The sequence below is a fragment of the Electrona antarctica genome (assembly GCF_951216825.1).
Source record: "Electrona antarctica genome assembly, chromosome: 11".
Classification (NCBI taxonomy): domain Eukaryota; kingdom Metazoa; phylum Chordata; class Actinopteri; order Myctophiformes; family Myctophidae; genus Electrona; species Electrona antarctica.
Window position 1 is genome coordinate 47,854,401 of NC_136792.1, and position 20,766 is coordinate 47,875,166.

Here is a 20,766-nt window from a genome sequence, read left to right on the forward strand (position 1 = left end):
GTGTGTGTGTGCGTGAGCAAGCATGTGCACATATACATGGCAAGGATGACAGTGATGTGACAACTAAATGTATCCCTCAGTTTTATATTTTTATCGTATAGTTTATCTTATCGACACTCCAGTTATGTAAGATTCAGATTCAAGAGTCTTTGTCACTCTCTACAGGTACAACCAGCGAAATGTTGGTGTGGCATGCTCCACAAACTGTGCTAACTATAGCATTTACGTACAATATAACAAGATTGTCATCGCACCATCTATGGGAAGATAGTAGAAATATTGAGAGGGATACTGTAATTAGTCCAAGGTGCCGGGGAGAGAGAAGCACATGTCATCTTACGCTAAAAGCTGGACATAGGAGGGGCTAGCGCCCCTCAAAAAGTGTACACAGTGTTGTACCCTGCCCTTTTTTCTTCTAATTATTTGTCTCCCCCCCCCTGAACTGTCTGTGGAAATTCAGTCCAGAGACCTTCTCCTGGAAGAAGGTGGAGCCCAATGGGAAAGGCCTGTGTCCAACGAATTTTCGGAGATGTTGCATTGTGGGAGATCGTATGATCCTCTTTGGAGGATTGGACACACTTTCTAACCTGTATATCTTAGACTTGAGTCCAAGTCTGAAGACGTTATGTAAGTTAGCAGTTATTCAGTACGGTCTGGATCACTCTGAACTCCCACACGACATCAGGTGGGAACTGGCAGCCATGTCTAATGTACCCGAAACAACCAAACCAAGCACACAAAAGAATAAATTAAAATCACACGTGTGAAGTGAGGTGCAATTTTGGGGGCACACTTGGGCTAAAAACCATCCATAATACGATTATTAATTAATAAAAATCCCCAAAACACCTTAATGCATTATTGCCTCTTAGCACCCTGGGGGTGCTAAGCGTTCCTGGCGATGGATGAGTTAATGGTAGCCCAACTTTCAGAAGCTGTCACAAAGTTTCCAAAGGGAGTTGACTTGGAACAAATTGAGAGGTGATATAGTAGACACCTTTATGAACACATCTGTGAAGAAAGCTGTAAGCATTTATTTAGCAGATTTGCCACAAATGTAGCTACCTTTCGCTAATTATCATGATGAGGCATTTTGTTCAAAATTAACCACTCCGGCAAACTTTAGAAGCCAATCTTGGCTAACGATGGAATATGACAATTCCGACAGACCAGTTTGGTTAAATTACTATAGAAGAGATACTGAGTGTGTACAGATGTGTACAGATGTGAAACATTGGGGCAGAGATTCTGCTCTGGTGTCCAGGGATCGTGTGTGTGTGTGTGTGTGTGTGTGTGTGTGTGTGCGCGCACAAATTCACGTTGATCGGGTCAGCGGTGACGGAGATAGACGGACGGACGGACAGACAGGGTGCAAAGCAGAGAGAGAGAGTGATATGAGATCCATTAGCTGTAGTAGCAGTACTGACCTCTGAACCCGTGGATCATGTTCTGGTGTTTCTCTACAGACTCCTGGAGGATGGTCTCAGCAGGGTCCATCTTCCAACGCCACTCCGTGCCCACCGGGTTAGTGTGGTGTCTGGTGGCAGGAAAACACAGTACCCACATTTTCAGATGGGGGTCCGGTGGACAATTACAGTACATAATAATATTTGAGGTCCTTGACCTGAAAACGTTTGAGAACCACTGACAGAAACATAGGTTTTATATGAAACTGTTAGGATTCACAAGACATTTTGTAGAATGGGCCTAAGGTCTTGGTTTAAACTGCTTCTATCCTCAAGGGCGAATCCCTCAGGAGCTGTACAGTTCAACTATCGTGCTGCTGACAGATCTTCGTTGCAAATTGAAACTCTGTCTTGAGAGATTAGGGATGGCATGCACTGACACTGCTGCCGTTTCACTGCTCGATAGTGACTCTTCAGTGTTGGTCTATATCTATTAAAGCAACCAGAAGCTCGACAAGACAAAATAAATTCTCACCCGTGTGAAGTGAGGGGCGCTCTTATCATCGTACATCATCATGACGTAACATGTCGATTTGCTCAGACACATATGACGTAAATTCTCCATTCATTGTCAATGGGAATTTAATCTTTGTGTAGGACGAAAATAGCCGATTTGCTCGTCTACATCTGATGTAAATTATAATTTCATTGTCAATGGCATTTCATGTTTGTGTTAGGACAAAAATTACAAAATAGCCGATTTGCTCAGACACCTATGACGTAAATTCTCCATTCTCCGTTAGGACAAAATTTAAGCTGAATATAGGAGGGGCTGGCGCCCCTCAAAAATGGGGGGAAGAATGGAGAAAAAACTAGAAAAAGTGCCCTTCTGGGCACAGGTCTCCACCAGGAGGATAGGAGTGTGTGTGATGTTTGGCAAAATGTTTAGGAGTAATATAAACATGTTTTTTTGTTTGTTTGTTTCTTGCAACAATTTTCTTCATTTTGTTGAGGAAATGCAGAGCCAGATCACTCATAGCATCTCTGAGGATAGAATTCTGGATGAGCAGGACATGTGCAGCATTTTGTACAAAACGGGCTACTCCTGAGAACTTTGGAAGGCAATCTTAGCTAATCAGTGTAGAATCTGAGAAATCCAACAGGCTCGTCTTGAACACATCACTACAGAGATCATGTGTACCGATTTGCGTGAGATTTGGATGAAATCTGTGCGACTAACATAAACAATGTGTTTTGCAGAAATCGGCCTCATGGTGGCGCTATAACCGGCAGATGTGGAGGGATGCAGGGAAAATGTTTTTCCATGGCCTCTAGGGAGTGCACATACATAAGTTGTCGATGCAGTTATAGGTAAAAAAAAACAGGAATTGGCCTGTTATAGCGCCACCATGAGGCTGATTTGGGAAAACAAATGTGCCATGTCGTCCTCGGCCTAGTGGAAATGTGCGTGTATAATTTCATGGAAATTGGACACTGTGTTTGTGATTTGTGGCATTTTGTTCGAAACGGACCAATAATGTGAGTTTTGGAAGCCAATCTTAGCCAATCAGGATGGAAGATGGGGAATTGTGCAGATCTGTGTTGATCACATGACTATGGAGATAGTGTATACCGAATTGTGTGATGTATGGATAAAATGTGTACGAGTTATCTACAGAAATGTGTTTTGCCTAAATCGGCCTCATGGTGGCGCTATAACAGGCCGTTGAGGAATATTTGGGGCAGAGGTTCGTCGTTGGCATCCAGGGAGTGTGTGTGCAAAGTTTGGCATGGATCGGGCCAACGGTGCCGGAGATTAGCTGATAACGGACGGACGGAAGGACGGACGGAAGGACACACACACACACGGACGGAGTGCAAAACATACTCTCTCCCCATGCCTTCGGCCTGGTGGAGACAAAGAAAGGAAGTGATGTATTTTGCATCACAGTACTTCCAGTTGCGCAATAACATAGTAGTTATGTTGCATAACACTTAGCAATATTTGTGTAAAATGTGGAGTCATTTGAGCTTGCGTGTGCTGCGAGACATGAGAACAAAGCTGTCTCGAACTCCATGGCCATCGTCTTGGATTAGTGTAGCTGGATGAGTCAGGGCAGTGCTCTGTGTGTTGCTAATTTAAAGTTTAAAGCCTTGATCACATGACTATGGAGAGCATGTGTACCGATTTGCGTGAAATTTTGATAAAATCTGAAGGAGTAATATTAGAAAATGTGTTACATATGTCGGCCTCCTGGTGGCGCTATAAAGAGCAGATGTGAAAAATTCCAGGCAAAGGTTTTTCCTTGGCCTCTAGGGAGTGTGCATACAAAGTTTTGCACAGATCAGAGGTAAAAACACGGCCAATTATAGCGCCACCATGAGGCTGAGTTGAAAATGTTGAAGTGGCATTTCTTCCTCTGCCTAGTGGGAATGTACATTCACAGAAATCACACGATGTGTTCATGATTTGCAGCATTTTGTTTGAAACTGAGCACTCCTGCGAACTTTGGAAGTCTGAAAAATCTGAAAGTTTCGTTGAATGGCTCTAGAGAGACTGTGTACCAAAATCTGTAGGTGTACTGTCCAAAGCCGGAGATTAGCTGTCCAAAGACGGACGGACGGACGGACGGACGGACGGACGGACGGACGGACGGACACACACACACACACACACACACACACACACACACACACACACACACACACACACACACACACACACACACACACACACACACACACACACACACACACACACACACAATGGAGAGCAAAACATACTCTCTCCGAGACAATAATGTTGTTATCAAATTAAGATGTTATGAAGTGAAATCCAAAGCTGAAAATAAACCGTGAAGGCCATTCGGCGTTCCACCCAAAGAAACAAAAAATATTTCAAAAGGACACATTTCTTCCTCTAGTCTAGAATGTTCCCAGGTTGAATAAGGTGAGTTAAAGCAGTGTGTGGCAGCCACATCAAATCCTTCACTGTCCTAATAAGGGCAGGTTTGTCCATTCTGTGGCCTGACACTAATAAGGGCAGGTTTGTCCATTCTGTGGCCTGACACTAATAAGGGCAGGTTTGTCCATTCTGTGGCCTGACACTAATAAGGGCAGGTTTGTCCATTCTGTGGCCTGACACTAATAAGGGCAGGTTTGTCCATTCTGTGGCCTGACACTAATAAGGGCAGGTTTGTCCATTCTGTGGCCTGACACTAATAAGGGCAGGTTTGTCCATTCTGTGGCCTGACACTAATAAGGGCAGGTTTGTCCATTCTGTGGCCTGACACTAATAAGGGCAGGTTTGTCCATTCTGTGTCCTGACACAAGCCTGACTTCGAACGCTTTTATAATGACCAAGCTAAAAAAAAGAAACAAAATAAAATCCATCTAAAAATCAACTAGCGATGGTCTATTTCAGTATCAGTAATGCCTTTTGACTGTGTCTGATTGACTTGCCATATATAAACCAGTTTATCAATTAATCACATACACAGACACATAAACTGCCAATGCCAATCCAATGTAGTGCCATGACACTTACAGCTAAAGGCCTATGGGACATCATCCCAGATGGACCACCCAGAAGAGAATGGCATGTCCTCAGAGGCAGCGTACACTGTCAGCGTCATGTCACAATGTTCCATCTACACGGTTAATATTTGAAAGGGAATTTGGAGGAAGGGTGGCATGTTCTCTCACCCCGTCTCGCCCACGTCAAAATTAATTAGCCTCCACCTTATCCGCCTCTCCATTATGCAGGGGGTACTAGCGTTCCATCCCTTAATCACCAGACACTTCTCCCTTCTGGCTCCAAAACTATGGAATGCACTTCCCATTGCATATTATGTAGACATAGCACTCACTCTATAGTGTATACTAGTTTCATTGTACAGATATTCTATTGTTAGCTTATGATGCTTGTTGACTATTTCTATGTATTAGATGTATTACCACCATGTGTTGTTTTTGCTTACTGTAAATCGCTCTGGATTAAGAGCATCTGCCAAATTGTACCATGGTTGAGAGAGAAAGCATTACTCAATGACAGAGAATGATTATAATTAGCAAACATGAAATAAAGGGGTTCGGTTAGAGATATATATACTGTACAATAAGTAAGGAAAGGGAACATACACTACATTCTGGTCTATTGAACTATGTGAGGAGGAACATTTTGGAGGGTCTGGATCTGGGATTTACAGATGAATCAATTGGCCATCAGTGTTGGCCAATAATAACGTCATTGTGAGCTGATGAGTCCAGTGGCAGCGGCAGCCAGTGGCAGCGGTGGCCGAACGGATTGCGGAGCGGTCTTGATACCGGAAGGTCGCCAGTTCGAATCAGAGGTCCGACACGTTAAAATTACCACCGCTGAAGTGCCCTTGAACAAGGCATTTAACCACTACGATGAAATGTTCTATGAGCAGGGCCTGGCTGGAAACAAGTTCTTGAGTTTAGCCCAGATACCCTGGGTAAATATAGTAATCATTTCATTTCATTTTATTTCCAAGTTCTGAGGCACAGAAGTCAATCTCTTGTTAGCCTCGCGTGGCCAGACTGTTGCCGCTCGCAATTTTCAAATGCTTCCGTCATACAGTCTGGAGCAACGGAAGCTCTGATCGCGCAAATTGATCCTAATATAAATAGAAATCATCTAAGCATATACAGCTGGTTGCTTAGCAAAAAATTTCAATAAAATAAAAATGTAAATATATTTTCCTGAACGGCACGAAAGACTACAGCACGTGTAGTTCCAGACTCTATATAGCATTCAGAGATTGCGGAATAGTTGTGTGGCTACGTGAGACAAACCTCTTGTCTTTTCTCCAGACACCTATACCTCCAGCAGAAGACACACTTGTCCATTCTGCAGACACCTACCTCCAGCAGAAGACACACTTGTCCATTCTGCAGACACCTACCTCCAGCAGAAGACACACTTGTCCATTCTCCAGACACCTACCTCCAGCAGAAGACACACTTGTCCATTCTGCAGACACCTACCTCCAGCAGAAGACACACTTGTCCATTCTCCAGACACCTACCTCCAGCAGAAGACACACTTGTCCATTCTCCAGACACCTACCTCCAGCAGAAGACACACTTGTCCATTCTCCAGACACCTATACCTCCAGCAGAAGACACACTTGTCCATTCTCCAGACACCTATACCTCCAGCAGAAGACACACTTGTCCATTCTCCAGACACCTATACCTCCAGCAGAAGACACACTTGTCCATTCTCCAGACACCTATACCTCCAGCAAAAGACACACTTGTCCATTCTCCAGACACCTATACCTCCAGCAGAAGACACACTCGTCCAATCTCCAGACACCTACCTCCAGCAGAAGACACACTTGTTGGTGCAGGCCAGGCTGGGAGTTGTCTCCATGCAGCGGTGAGACTCGATGCCGTAGAACGTGTGCTTGTAGCAGCCTCCTCTGCCTCGTAGCATAGACTATAGCATGAAGGGGGAAAAAAACACCTTGTTGGCTTTGTGGATTCCATTTACAGTAGGTCCCAAAAGTCTACAACAGTACAGCATGCTGCAAAGCGTTTGATACACTACTGTACGTACCTTGGTCCAGCGGCAAAGTTTCACACCTGAGTGACTTCCAATTAGTTTGTATCCTGCACAGATAAAGAGAAAAAAAGTCATGTAAGAAAAGAAAAACCTGCAGAAGCTATTGCTGAACAACTAAGAATCACATGATTGCATTGTTTAACCAATGTGGCGGTGGTGGCTCAGGGGTAGAGTAGCTGGAAGGGAACCGCAAGGTTGCCAGTTCAAACCCAGGCTCCCCCAGAGTTAGTGTCGAAGTGTCCTTGAGCAAGACACTGAACCCCTAATTGTTCCCGATGTGCTGGTTGGTACCTTTACCTTGCATGGTTTCCTCCGGCATCGGTGTATGAATGTGTGTGTGAATGGGTGAATGTAATGCACAAACTCTGTGAAGCGCCTTGGATAAAGGCGCTATATAAATGCACCATTTTATTTTACCAATGTGTAAATACACATCACACCTGTGTGAACTGGGCGGTGCAGACTGCTCAACAACACGCAGGCTGGCTGCCAGCCGTATTGCAGCTGTTGTGGCCGTACTACAAACAGACATACCATACTCCAAACAGACAGAGACATACAAACGCGGCCAGCCATCGGAGCGGCTAGGCACCGCTCAAAAACCCACAGAACGTAGTGAATCAGGCTGGCTACGAAAAAAGCAGATGTACAAACTAAGCTCGCGGGCCGGCATGAAGTGACACGCTGTGAGCGTGTAGATCTGCTATTTCTTGAATAGCCAACGCTAAAATCTAAAATGACACAGATGCTTTAGCGGTTTAAAGAGTTAATAGAAGTCGCTGGTGCTGAATGGCTTTAAAAGCCATTAAGATCTGAGACCAGATTCTACAAATGTCTTCTGAATCATGACAGTTTTCTGAAAAACCCGTTTCTGTCTGTGGTTCTCCAACTATTTCATGTCAAGGACCCCACAAATGATGTGTAATTGGCCACCGACCCCCCATCTGAAAATATGTTGTTCCAGGGAAACCCAGAAGCAAAGACATGAGTTAAAAACGTTTGTTGTGAAAGAATATATATTCAAAGATTTGCATTGTTCAACAGCTAAAGTTTAAAATAATGGTTAAAGTGGTTAAAAGCGAAGGAGACACAGATGCGTTCCAGGTCTTAACCCCCTTATGGCTATTGACGTAATTGACGTAATGAATCAAAAAAGCCATCATAACCCGTTGACGTAAATGACGTAATCGTTTAATTCCCTATAATCGGGGGCTTAATGTAGCAAAATGTAGCAACATTTGGCTAGTTTGGCTAACGGCCGATGTAATCTACCTAAAACCGGCCGAAATCCTCGCGTGCACGCTCTCTCACGCACGCGTGCGGTCTTTATGTGCATCGCTGCCTAAAATGCAATTTTTGGGGCTTGATTAGAGCTTAATTTGACTTAGTTATTATTGTGAACATGAATTTTAATGACACATCAAACATTCCAACATATTTTGATTGCCCACGAATATAACCTTTTCCCTTCTTGTAAAATGTTTACTTTCACATTATTGTAATGATTATGATATAATTAGAATCGGAGAAGCAATAATCCACTTATCTCCCAGACTCCCTCCCCAGTCAGAGTTCAGAGTTTTAATGAATGCAGAATTATGTGTAGGATTTTACATATAAATGTGAGGGCCTTCATTTATTTGACTTTTTTATATAGTTTATTTTAAACCAATTCATGCCAGTGTGCCAGAGATCACCCTTCTTTGTGCCAATGTTGGCACCGGTGCCAAAGGTTGCTTATCCCTGTACTATAGGATTACCGTGTCAAAATGAGATATAGTGTGTATGTCACAGATTTTTCTTAGCCTGGATCCAGCCCAAAGACCCCGCCCACTCTATGAGTGGACTCCGTCTCTTGGTCTGGTTGCACTGTGAACCTATCATTTCTTCGGTACAAAAATGTATTAACCAATGAGAATCGGTGGTGGGGGTGGGTCTAACGAACAACCAATCAGCGCCGAGTCCCGTTTTCAGCGTCATCATGCAGCGCAACACACAGAGGAAGGAGGGAAAAACAACACCAATGGCTACTGGTTGAGGGAAATTCTAATCCCCTCCCCCTTGAAATCGCTCAGACAGGAGACAATGTCAGACTGAAGCTTCAAGAAAGCTACAGTCTGATAATCAGGCTAGATTTTTCTATTGGCATTAAAATGACGAATTAAACATATGAATAGTGCAGGTAGAAGGCACTGTTAATTAGGGTGGCCGTAAGAGGGTTAATGGCTTAAGTGTGAGCTGATAGAAGGATGCTTACGGTTACGGAATAATGATTGTTACTGCTGAAAGAGATATCCCTTCATTTTAACACTTTAGGCAAATTCACTGATATGACTTCATTATGTTTCAAGTGTCTGCTCTAGGTTTATTACCCAATCAGGATGAATAAGTAATGAAGGCCAACAGCCAGCAACCATAAACCTTTGTCTGATGAAATATGTATAAGGAATATTATTGGATCCAGTTCAAATTGTCAGAGGCAAATTTGTGTTACATAATACATTTACAACTTAGACATTAATACGCTCTTATCCGGAGCGATTTACAAGTGGAAGATCAGGATAAGCAGAGTAAAGAAGCAGAGAAGGATTTGAAAAGCTTTCCTTGGCACAAAAAACATAGATTTAGAAAAATCAGACCTGTGTGAACTGTGAACTGAGCGGTGCAACTATACGTACTAGCCCCCCTCCCTGGCCATGGTCTGTGTGTGTGTGTGTGTCTCGTGTGTAGGGATGGAGCTCGTTAAGGTTTTATTGATAACGATCACCTTATCAGCAGGCTTATTGAGCCGGGTCCTTATCGAGCCCACTATCGAGCATTTGCTATTATTTTGTGGAAAGAACAGAACCTTATTTTTATTGGCCAGTTGTGAGAGTTTGTATGCCAATAAACAGTTCTAAGGTGTGTACACACACACACACACACACACACACACACACACACACACACACACACACACACACACACACACACACACACACACACACACACACACACACACACACACACACACACACACACATATATATGCTTATTATATTTTAATAATCTTCTCTTTATTTTAACCAACCAAGACATGCCTTTGCACTACATTTTACTATAGGCCTTATACAGTACCTTTATAACAGACAGAGGGAACTGTTCATTGTGTACCGTCACTTTAAAAGTGAAATGTATACATCATCGTACGTCGGTGTCGCGCACCAAAAATAGCAAATCTACAAGCTCACAACGTGTCTGGTTGCACCGCGTTGTGAGCTTGTAGCTCTGCAGCAGGGAGATTTGAGTTTCCCAAACGTATTATTATGAATTGGATTAATAATTTATGGCAACGTCTTACCGTGTTGTTTCGACTCATGCAGACATGCAAAGGTATCGCATTTGGGTTTAATACAATGCATTATGGACAGATGTCTATGCATTGTCGAAATGCTCCCTTTCGTGCATGCAACAACTGTGGTAGGCTACATTATTGCATTTAGCTCCCATCTTGTCTTTTTTTTTAATGTTACCAAACTTTTCACCCGTTCCACCATACTTCCACCACGGCAAACGATGACGAACCACGCAACCACCCGTCGCGTCCAACCTCCTTTATAGCGAGCGGCCCATGACGTCAGCCGCTGCGGCTATACCCGATAAGAGGCTCGACAAGCCAAATGCTTATTGATAATCGGGTCTCGATAAATGCCGAACCGGGTTTGTAATGGACCCGATTTTCTGGCTCCATCCCTAGTCGTGTTTGTGTGTGTGTGTCGCTGCTCAACAGTGCCATCCAGCGGTATTGGCGAGGTGTTGCAGCTGTCTGTGCTGTGACATACAGACACAGAGACAGACATACATACACACATAGCTGGGTAATGGAACGATAATAGGCACCACTCAAAAAGTAATTAAAATTGTTTGTCTACAAGTCCACATTCTCGCAGAAGTAAGACCCAGCTAATAAGAGGCAATGTATTGCCACGCCCTACAGTTAAGGTGTTTGCACGCATGTTTGAAACTGCGTTTCTCGGGATGAATATCGGAGCACAGAAAAAAAGAATTGATCACGTAACGTCCAGTGTTGTGCAAATTAAGCTACATTTTTGCTGTAACTTGCCGTAGCCGAGCTACATTCATATTTGTGTACCTCGTTAAGTAGCTCAGCTACTTTTTGGGTCTTTTTTGTAGCTTGTAACTAAAAGAAACCAAGCTACAATTAGGCTACAATTCTGGGGGAAATGAATAAGGTTTTTCAGGTTTGGCCATGTGTTTGAAAACAGCAAGTGTCTGTCTCATGGCAACTGCGAGCCACCCCATGTTCAAAAGGGAATACATCCCAAAGGAACGGAAGCAAGACGTGGCGATGCGGCTTGAGAGACGAGGTGGCTGTAAAAACACCATCATCTCCAACAACAGCCGACGAGGATGTAGAGGAACAAAGGTGTGGATGATGATGGCATATCGCTTCATTTTTCCCATCCCGTCATGGTCATACCAATACAAATATAATTAGTTATTTTCATAGTTTTTTATTTTTTTATTTTTACCCCTCGATTTTGTAACCCATTTTTTTCACCCCTGTGCCAATTATCTAATGTGATCTTGGGCTCTCTAGACACCCTCCGCCAACCTAGTCCCCATATATGGGGGACATGGGGAGAGCAACGGACTTGAACTCATGCTTCCTTCCTGCCTGAGTGTCCAAGTTGCTCCCTTTACACGTGACAGGGGCGAGTTTCCCTGGTTGGACGTAGCGCGTGGAAGGAACACGGTATTCCAACCAGTTCCTTTCCCCTCCATCAGGTGCCGCGGCTGGTCAGGGGGAGGCAGTTTGTTTAGAGACCAGGATTACTGCATGTTTTGTGAGTTTTCATAGTTTTGAACAAGATTGTAGATATAGTATTGTTTGTTCCAATAATTAAGGTCAGTGGGATGTACGAGTTACGTGGTTTACAGACGTACACACGTACAGAGACTTGGTGCATTTACAGTTTTGTTATTCAATTAGACGGATGGATGGACAGGCACACATGTCTAGTTCCTGTCCATAGCTACGTAGAACAGACATGCCATGTCCTGTAGGGACAATTGCTCTGCGGTTATTCATTAAAAATGACATTGTTGCTGACGTATTAAAAATACTAGAATTTCGCCGCCCTTCGGGCGGCTCATCCTAGAGTTGCGTAGCAGCGCAATATGGGGAGAAGGAAATTGCACGAGTTGACAGACTCCACTTCATGTTTCAGCTGTGTGTTTATACCCAGTATTGTGTAGAAACGGATGGGTTATTATTTATTATTATGTGTTGTTGCGCGCCCACACACACACACACACACACACACACACACACGCACACGCACACGCACACACACACACTCACTGTAAATATGACAGTTGCATGGATGCAAAGTAGTGGTTGATGTCTGGACAGGCATGCTGTTGGTGTTGTGCATGGTGAGATGTGTGCAAACGGTGTGGTTTGGTAGGAGAAGGCGGACAAAGGATGGGGTGTTGCGCTGTCTATTAGGGTGGCAGGATATTCAGGAATCTGATCTCACAGCCTATATACAGCCTAGAGGTTAGCTGCAGACAGACAGACAGACATGCATGGCCGAATGCAATATCTCAGCTTGCCAGGCCGAGATAATATATGTGTTATTTCGACAAACTGCTGTTATCATGAATCACACAGCATGGCGTTGCATTCAAATCATTGTCCTGAGTCATCCATCCTCCTACGCAGTGTACGCAGAGCATTATTACAGGCTCCACAGCCCCCAAAGCGTGCATAAGTGCAGATCTTTGATAACCACTCGTCTTCCTGTGACAGCAGAGGAGGCTAAGTGTACCGACAGAACTTCAGCAGTTCAGTGCTGATGATGAGTTGTATAAAGTAAACTTAAGGACTGATATCACACAGTCCAGGCTACAGATAAGGACTTTAGCTTTGCACATTATTGCACGTAGCCCGAAAGGCACTTTCATGTGATAGCAAAATAAATGCATTTAATAGTCGTGTATGGTGTGTGTGGTTCAAGACTGCATTGAAAGTCCATGTATGCAGCAGCGTTGTTTTTCAATTGGCCTCGATCGGCGCATAAACGTGTCAAACACTTTCAAATAGTCAATTTGAATTAGAACTTAATTGTATTGTTTTTCCATTATTGTTGAACCTATTAATTTATTTGTGTATTAGGCAACTTATTCTTTTTTCAATTTACAATTTAGGCATTTAGCAGACGCTCTTAACACCCTTGACGCCAGCCATGGCCATAACCCGCGGCACCGCGGGTTATAATAATTACCCTTTGATGGCCAAACCCGCGGCGCTGCGGGTAATCGCTTTATATCAAAATCCACCATCAGAAGCAAAACACATACCTCTACTGTGCCCAGGTTGCTAGGCAGGTTGCTATGTTCCTCCAAGCACAAGGCAAAATGCGCACACACAAGGCAAAATGCGCGAACGTCCGGCGTTCAGATGAGTAGAGTGATTTTTCATCCCATTGCGGCCGACATACTATACCGTTTCTGGTGAAAGATAAACAACATGGCCAGCTGCTAGACTGCAAAGTGCTTTCGGTTTCGTCACATGTTTCTATGTCAGTCGTTATTCGATTTTTCAAAAATAGCAGACCTACAAGCTCGTAGTGCGCCACTCGGTGGCGCGCTATGAGCTTGTAGATCTGCTATTTTTCAATAGCTAAATCATAACGTAATGCTAACACCAAAAGGGGTTCCCGCCCCAAAATGGGTTAATGCTTCTAAAGAGAGATCGGACTTACTAGCGCGATGCCGTAATGATGAGATTTGGCTTCACGGTTTTGGGGGAAAGGGATTTTCAGAATAAAATCTCCCTCATCTGCTTGGCACTTGCAGCGCCTATATTCTGAAAGAACTTCACAACAATATAGAACTTTGGGGGAATGCCATAGCACGCCATCAGTCTCTCTCTACCAATTGGTGACATGTATAGCCTCTCAGAACCCAAAACGTGGAATGTTTCGTCGTCGTTGGATAAGATTTTGTCCACAATTCCATGCTGTATTGATGTTGGTACCGTTAGTACCAACAACATCAATACACCTGATGACGCCTGATGGAATTATAATTAAGATAAAACCAATTATAAGGCTCGAAGACCAATTTGATACAACTCGAAGCGTTGCCGCCTGAAAATCTAAAGTGAAGAAAAGTAATGTGACTGAGACATGTTCAGGGATTAAGTCCCAGACATGAATGTACGGCAATAAATTATAATAACAGTATAATCTAAGAAGGTTACAGAAAGACAAATTACTTAACTTCAGAAAGGCAAGCTGGGAGAATCACGTAGGCAGAGCGGTCCCAGACACAGGAGGGGCGAACTCCACTTGCGACCGCGACGGGTCGCTTCGGCGGCTGTCTGAGTCGTCGCAACGAGTGCACATCGTCGCGGGTGCCTGACTCGTCCCGACGGGTCGCCACAGGTGCCCATCGTCTCGACGGGCGCCTGTTTTTGTCGGCGTTTCTGAGTCGTCGCGACGATTGCCCATCGTCTCGACGGGGGCCTGTTTTGTCGCGACGATTGCCCATCGTCTCGACGGGGGCCTGTTTTTGTCGGCGTTTCACCCGTGCGTCGGAGAACGGGCGCTCGTGCTCGCATCTGCCTCTCTCCCTCCTTCCCTCCATCCATCCTATGTGTGTGCTTCCCCCCCCCCCCCCACCCGACCGCCTCCCCCTGTGGGGTAGGGGGTCGGGTGGGGGTCCCTGCGGACCTTTGGGGGGGGGGGGGGGGGGGGTCCGGGTCCCCTTGGGAATCCCTTTACGCATGCCTTCATTTGTCCCCGTGAATTGCTTCCATTATTTTAATCCAATAACCATATGTTGCATCACATTTTATCGATTGATATAACTTCAATAACCTCCGGAAATAAGGATTTTTTTGATTCGATTTGAACGTTTAATGGCCTATTGAAAAGACAAGTGTTCCTTTTTTTTTTCCTTTTACGCACGAGAGAGAGAGAGAGAGAGAGAGAGAGAGAGAGAGAGAGGGGGGGGGGGGGGGAGAGAGAGAGCCCTCTATTAATTTCATAATTCCACAGGACCACAAACAAGTTTTTGCACCATTGTATAAAGTATACCACTATAGGCCTACCATACAAACTGTACAAACTGACACTCAATCCATCAAAGGACAGGAAATTAAAAGAAAATGATCTGACCATGTCACGCGCCGGAGCGACGACCACCACCTGCAGTCTCTTTTTTTACATCCATATACCATTATATTTGTGCGTGATTCTTTATATTGTCTATAGCCTACCATTAAACTATATAAATCATTTTCCCAAGCTTACAAAACGGTGAACGCTGCTCTGCACCGCTACAGCAATGGCAAGCTGACTTACCGTATAAAATGCAGCTTGGCCATTTATTTATTTAAGTTCGGGACCAAGGCAGCAAGCTAGCCTATACTTGGCAATTATATTATAAAGCCTTTTCTTTTCTATTGAACAATTGCTCACTCACACCTTTGCAGAGGTAAAACATATATCCGATATTTTTTATCAGAGCTGCATTGATTCATGCGGGGAATAGATTAATATCATCTCACTGTCATCTGTCTGAATGCCATGTGGAGAATGGATTTGTTCTGATCATGGACACGTAGGCATAGGCCTATAGCTATTTAAATTTTCAACCACGGCGGGTAGCCTCCTCTTTGTCAGATCTAAGTGCAGGTTCATTTCATGATGTCGTCATATTAAAATGATTCACGGGACATTTGGCACCAAACTTGATTGATCTCATGATGAGATCAATGTAGTAGCCTACAGCCTAGCTATAAGTTCCCCATATTATAATTAATTAAGGTGCACTGGCTTAAAACTATGACTGGCCGAATTGCACGCGCTGATGCAATAATGTGGACTTCTATATTTGTATAGGGCTAATTAGCCCTCGTGACTGCTGTCTGTCTGTCAGACCGGCATGTCTGTGAACCATAGAAATAATCTGTTCTGTCCGGGCCAGGCTCGCCGTTATATTCATTTTCCAATGTGAATTTCACCCAGATTGGACTGTCCACACACACACACACCGACAGTGTGACTCAAAGGAGCTCCGTAACAAAACAATTTCAATAGGCCTACTGCAGGCATTACTACACTAAACAACGTTGGATTCGTACAGTGCAGAATGCAGATAAGTGTATGTTCTTATAATAATTGTGAGTTTGTTTTTTAACATGCAGCGCGAGTCCGCGAGAGCCGATCTACAAGCTCACAACGCGTTGCACTGCGAGTAGAAAGCTGTCAAGTGAGCAGCGCAATCGCGCATGCTAGAAATATCCTAATAAATAAATAAAAAGGTGTCGGGCTTGCAGGGGCAGTTTCTGTATGGGACTCTAGGCTAACCTGCCTCTAGAATGCTTGCATTTAGGCATACAAGTGATACTTGGCTTTTATATAAGCTATCATTTTTTTTATGTGCTGACCAATGTTGACACATGCCTACATATTTTATCTGAGGTTTGGGGACTTTTAATTGAGTCAGCATGAAGACTAAAGCCTTCTGAATAAATCTACGCAAGCAGTACACGACCCTCTGAGCTGGCGCAGCTTATAGCGGAGTTTCCGACCAAACAACGTCACCGTCAAGTTCACGTTCAACTTCATGAATTCCCACGTAATGTGGGAATCCACGTAAATGCCTGTCCGCTCACGTTACGTAACGTTATGAGCGTAAACACCGTTGTGAATGAGGACCTATAGGCCTACATAGAAAGCAGTAAATTGAATGAAAGAATGAATGAATGAATGAATGCATTAATGAATGGATGAGTAATTTATTTCGGTGCTGAATAGTTCAATGGAAAACTTAAACATGTCTGTCTGTCAGCGTGCGCTGACAGACAGACAGACAGACAGACAGACAGACAGACAGACAGACAGACAGACAGACAGACAGAATACGTCGCAATGCGCGGCTTTCGCAAAGAAGCAGATATGAGCTCGTAGATCGGCTGAATGTAAATGCATTGTGATTTCTGTGTTATCTATTGCGTTGGGGGGGTCTCCCGGGGACCCCCCAGAAGGACGAGCGTGAACACATTCCGTCTGCGTGCGTGCGCTCTCTCTTTCTCTCTCTCCCCCCCCCCCCCTCTCTCTCTCTCTCTCTCTCTCTCTCTCTCTCTCGTGCGTAAAAGGAAAAAAAAAAGGAACACTTGTCTTTTCAATAGGCCATTAAACAAATAATTAATAATAATGAATAATTAAATATGAAATTAAATTAAATAACCATCTGCATACCATTAAATAAATTACTCATCCATTCATTAATGCATTCATTCATTCATTCATTCTTTCATTCAATTTACTGCTTTCTATGTAGGCCTATAGGTCCTCATTCACAACGGTGTTTACGCTCATAACGTTACGTAACGTGAGCGGACAGGCATTTACGTGGATTCCCACATTACGTGGGAATTCATGAAGTTGAACGTGAACTTGACGGTGACGTTGTTTGGTCGGAAACTCCGCTATAAGCTGCGCCAGCTCAGAGGGTCGTGTACTGCTTGCGTAGATTTATTCAGAAGGCTTTAGTCTTCATGCTGACTCAATTAAAAGTCCCCAAACCTCAGATAAAATATGTAGGCATGTGTCAACATTGGTCAGCACATAAAAAAAATGATAGCTTATATAAAAGCCAAGTATCACTTGTATGCCTAAATGCAAGCATTCTAGAGGCAGGTTAGCCTAGAGTCCCATACAGAAACTGCCCCTGCAAGCCCGACACCTTTTTATTTATTTATTAGGATATTTCTAGCATGCGCGATTGCGCTGCTCACTTGACAGCTTTCTACTCGCAGTGCAACGCGTTGTGAGCTTGTAGATCGGCTCTCGCGGACTCGCGCTGCATGTTAAAAAACAAACTCACAATTATTATAAGAACATACACTTATCTGCATTCTGCACTGTACGAATCCAACGTTGTTTAGTGTAGTAATGCCTGCAGTAGGCCTATTGAAATTGTTTTGTTACGGAGCTCCTTTGAGTCACACTGTCGGTGTGTGTGTGTGGACAGTCCAATCTGGGTGAAATTCACATTGGAAAATGAATATAACGGCGAGCCTGGCCCGGACAGAACAGATTATTTCTATGGTTCACAGACATGCCGGTCTGACAGACAGACAGCAGTCACGAGGGCTAATTAGCCCTATACAAATATAGAAGTCCACATTATTGCATCAGCGCGTGCAATTCGGCCAGTCATAGTTTTAAGCCAGTGCACCTTAATTAATTATAATATGGGGAACTTATAGCTAGGCTGTAGGCTACTACATTGATCTCATCATGAGATCAATCAAGTTTGGTGCCAAATGTCCCGTGAATCATTTTAATATGACGACATCATGAAATGAACCTGCACTTAGATCTGACAAAGAGGAGGCTACCCGCCGTATATGGTTGAAAATTTAAATAGCTATAGGCCTATGCCTACGTGTCCATGATCAGAACAAATCCATTCTCCACATGGCATTCAGACAGATGACAGTGAGATGATATTAATCTATTCCCCGCATGAATCAATGCAGCTCTGATAAAAAATATCGGATATATGTTTTACCTCTGCAAAGGTGTGAGTGAGCAATTGTTCAATAGAAAAGAAAAGGCTTTATAATATAATTGCCAAGTATAGGCTAGCTTGCTGCCTTGGTCCCGAACTTAAATAAATAAATGGCCAAGCTGCATTTTATACGGTAAGTCAGCTTGCCATTGCTGTAGCGGTGCAGAGCAGCGTTCAACGTTTTGTAAGCTTGGGAAAATGATTTATATAGTTTAATGGTAGGCTATAGACAATATAAAGAATCACGCACAAATATAATGGTATATGGATGTAAAAAAAGAGACTGCAGGTGGTGGTCGTCGCTCCGGCGCGTGACATGGTCAGATCATTTTCTTTTAATTTCCTGCATGTCCTTTGATGGATTGAGTGTCAGTTTGTACAGTTTGTATGGTAGGCCTATAGTGGTATACTTTATACAATGGTGCAAAAACTTGTTTGTGGTCCTGTGGAATTATGAAATTAATAGAGGGCTCTCTCTCTCCCCCCCCCCCTCTCTCTCTCTCTCTCTCTCTCTCTCTCTCTCTCTCTCGTGCGTAAAAGGAAAAAAAAAAGGAACACTTGTCTTTTCAATAGGCCATTAAACGTTCAAATCGAATAAAAAAAAATCCTTATTTCCGGAGGTTATTGAAGTTATATCAATCGATAAAATGTGATGCAACATATGGTTATTGGATTAAAATAATGGAAGCAATTCACGGGGACAAATGAAGGCATGCGTAAAGGGATTCCCAAGGGGACCCGGACCCCCCCCCCCCCCCCCCCCCCAAAGGTCCGCAGGGACCCCCACCCGACCCCCTACCCCACAGGGGGAGGCGGTCGGGTGGGGGGGGGGGGGGGGGGGGAAGCACACACATAGGATGGATGGAGGGAAGGAGGGAGAGAGGCAGATGCGAGCACGAGCGCCCGTTCTCCGACGCACGGGTGAAACGCCGACAAAAACAGGCCCCCGTCGAGACGATGGGCAATCGTCGCGACAAAACAGGCCCCCGTCGAGACGATGGGCAATCGTCGCGACGACTCAGAAACGCCGACAAAAACAGGCGCCCGTCGAGACGATGGGCACCTGTGGCGACCCGTCGGGACGAGTCAGGCACCCGCGACGATGTGCACTCGTTGCGACGACTCAGACAGCCGTCGAAGCGACCCGTCGCGGTCGCAAGTGGAGTTCGCCCCTCCTGGAGAAAACTCTGACTTCCCAATCTGTTTGAAATATGTGTTCTCAGACATAAGCTACTTTTGTTTCTCCTGGGCTTGTAGTTGTCAAACATTACTGTCACAACCCTTTAAAAAGCCTTGATGATGAATGGACTGTGTGTTTTATTGCTGAGGAGCGTGCAAGCTCTCTCTCCACCGCTTTGGGAATCTGATTTTAGACAGAAAAGAATGAAAGAAACAGGAGAGTGAAAGCTGCCTCCTTTCCGATGCAAAGGACCAGAACTCTCTTTTTTTGAGTGGTGCTAGCCACTCCTATGCGTGACTGTGACTGTGACTGTGTGTGTGTGTGTGTGTGTGTGTGTGTGTGTGTGTGTGTGTGTGTGTGTGTGTGTGTGTGTGTGTGTGTGTGTGTGTGTGTGTGTGTGTGTGTGTGTGTGTTTTTCTGAAGGATTTTAAAATGTAGTTGGAAACCGATCCGAAGCCGATCTGCAAGCCCATCGCTGGTCAAAACGTATCACTGTGAGCTTATAGATCTGCTATTTTCAAATAGAAAAGTAAAAGTATAATATACGGTTTCATTGGTTAACCCATGAAAACATGAGGCAAATGCTACAAATGCCTTCTAAATCAGTAGTTCTGAAACTTTCAAGATTTTTCAAAAATATTCAAAAATAGCAGATGTAGAAGCTCGCAGCACGTCAGGAAGTCACTGCTACTTTTGAATAGCCAATGCTCAAATCTAAAATGACACAGATGCTTTCCTGGTTCTAATGGGTTAATGTATATTAATGTATATTTTGAAATAATCTATGTCTACAAAGTTAATTTCCAAAAAATGCATTGGAGTAAAAAGTACAGCAGGGCTGGACTGGGACAAAGATTCGGCCCGGTCATTTTCGTGCGAATTTGGCCCAGACCGGCCCACCACAACCAGCGTGCAGATAGCAGAAACTCTACTGCCCGCTCCGTCGAGGCACACACAAACAAACAAATATAATACCACCACTTTTACAGAAC

At 44.1% G+C, this 20,766-nt stretch overlaps 1 protein-coding gene across 1 annotated transcript in view; it reads right to left on the minus strand.

Annotated features, from left to right (window-relative positions):
- Positions 1 to 20,766, minus strand: part of LOC306932181 (S-adenosyl-L-methionine-dependent tRNA 4-demethylwyosine synthase TYW1-like) — a gene marked incomplete at both ends in the record, with an annotated part of 40,174 nt that overhangs the window by 14,223 nt on the left and 5,185 nt on the right. The window contains 3 exons of the mRNA XM_079513879.1: positions 1,428 to 1,537; positions 6,755 to 6,873; positions 6,994 to 7,046. Coding sequence (XP_079370005.1) covers positions 1,428 to 1,537; positions 6,755 to 6,873; positions 6,994 to 7,046 — 282 coding nt within the window. The remainder of the gene's footprint in view (positions 1 to 1,427; positions 1,538 to 6,754; positions 6,874 to 6,993; positions 7,047 to 20,766) is intronic.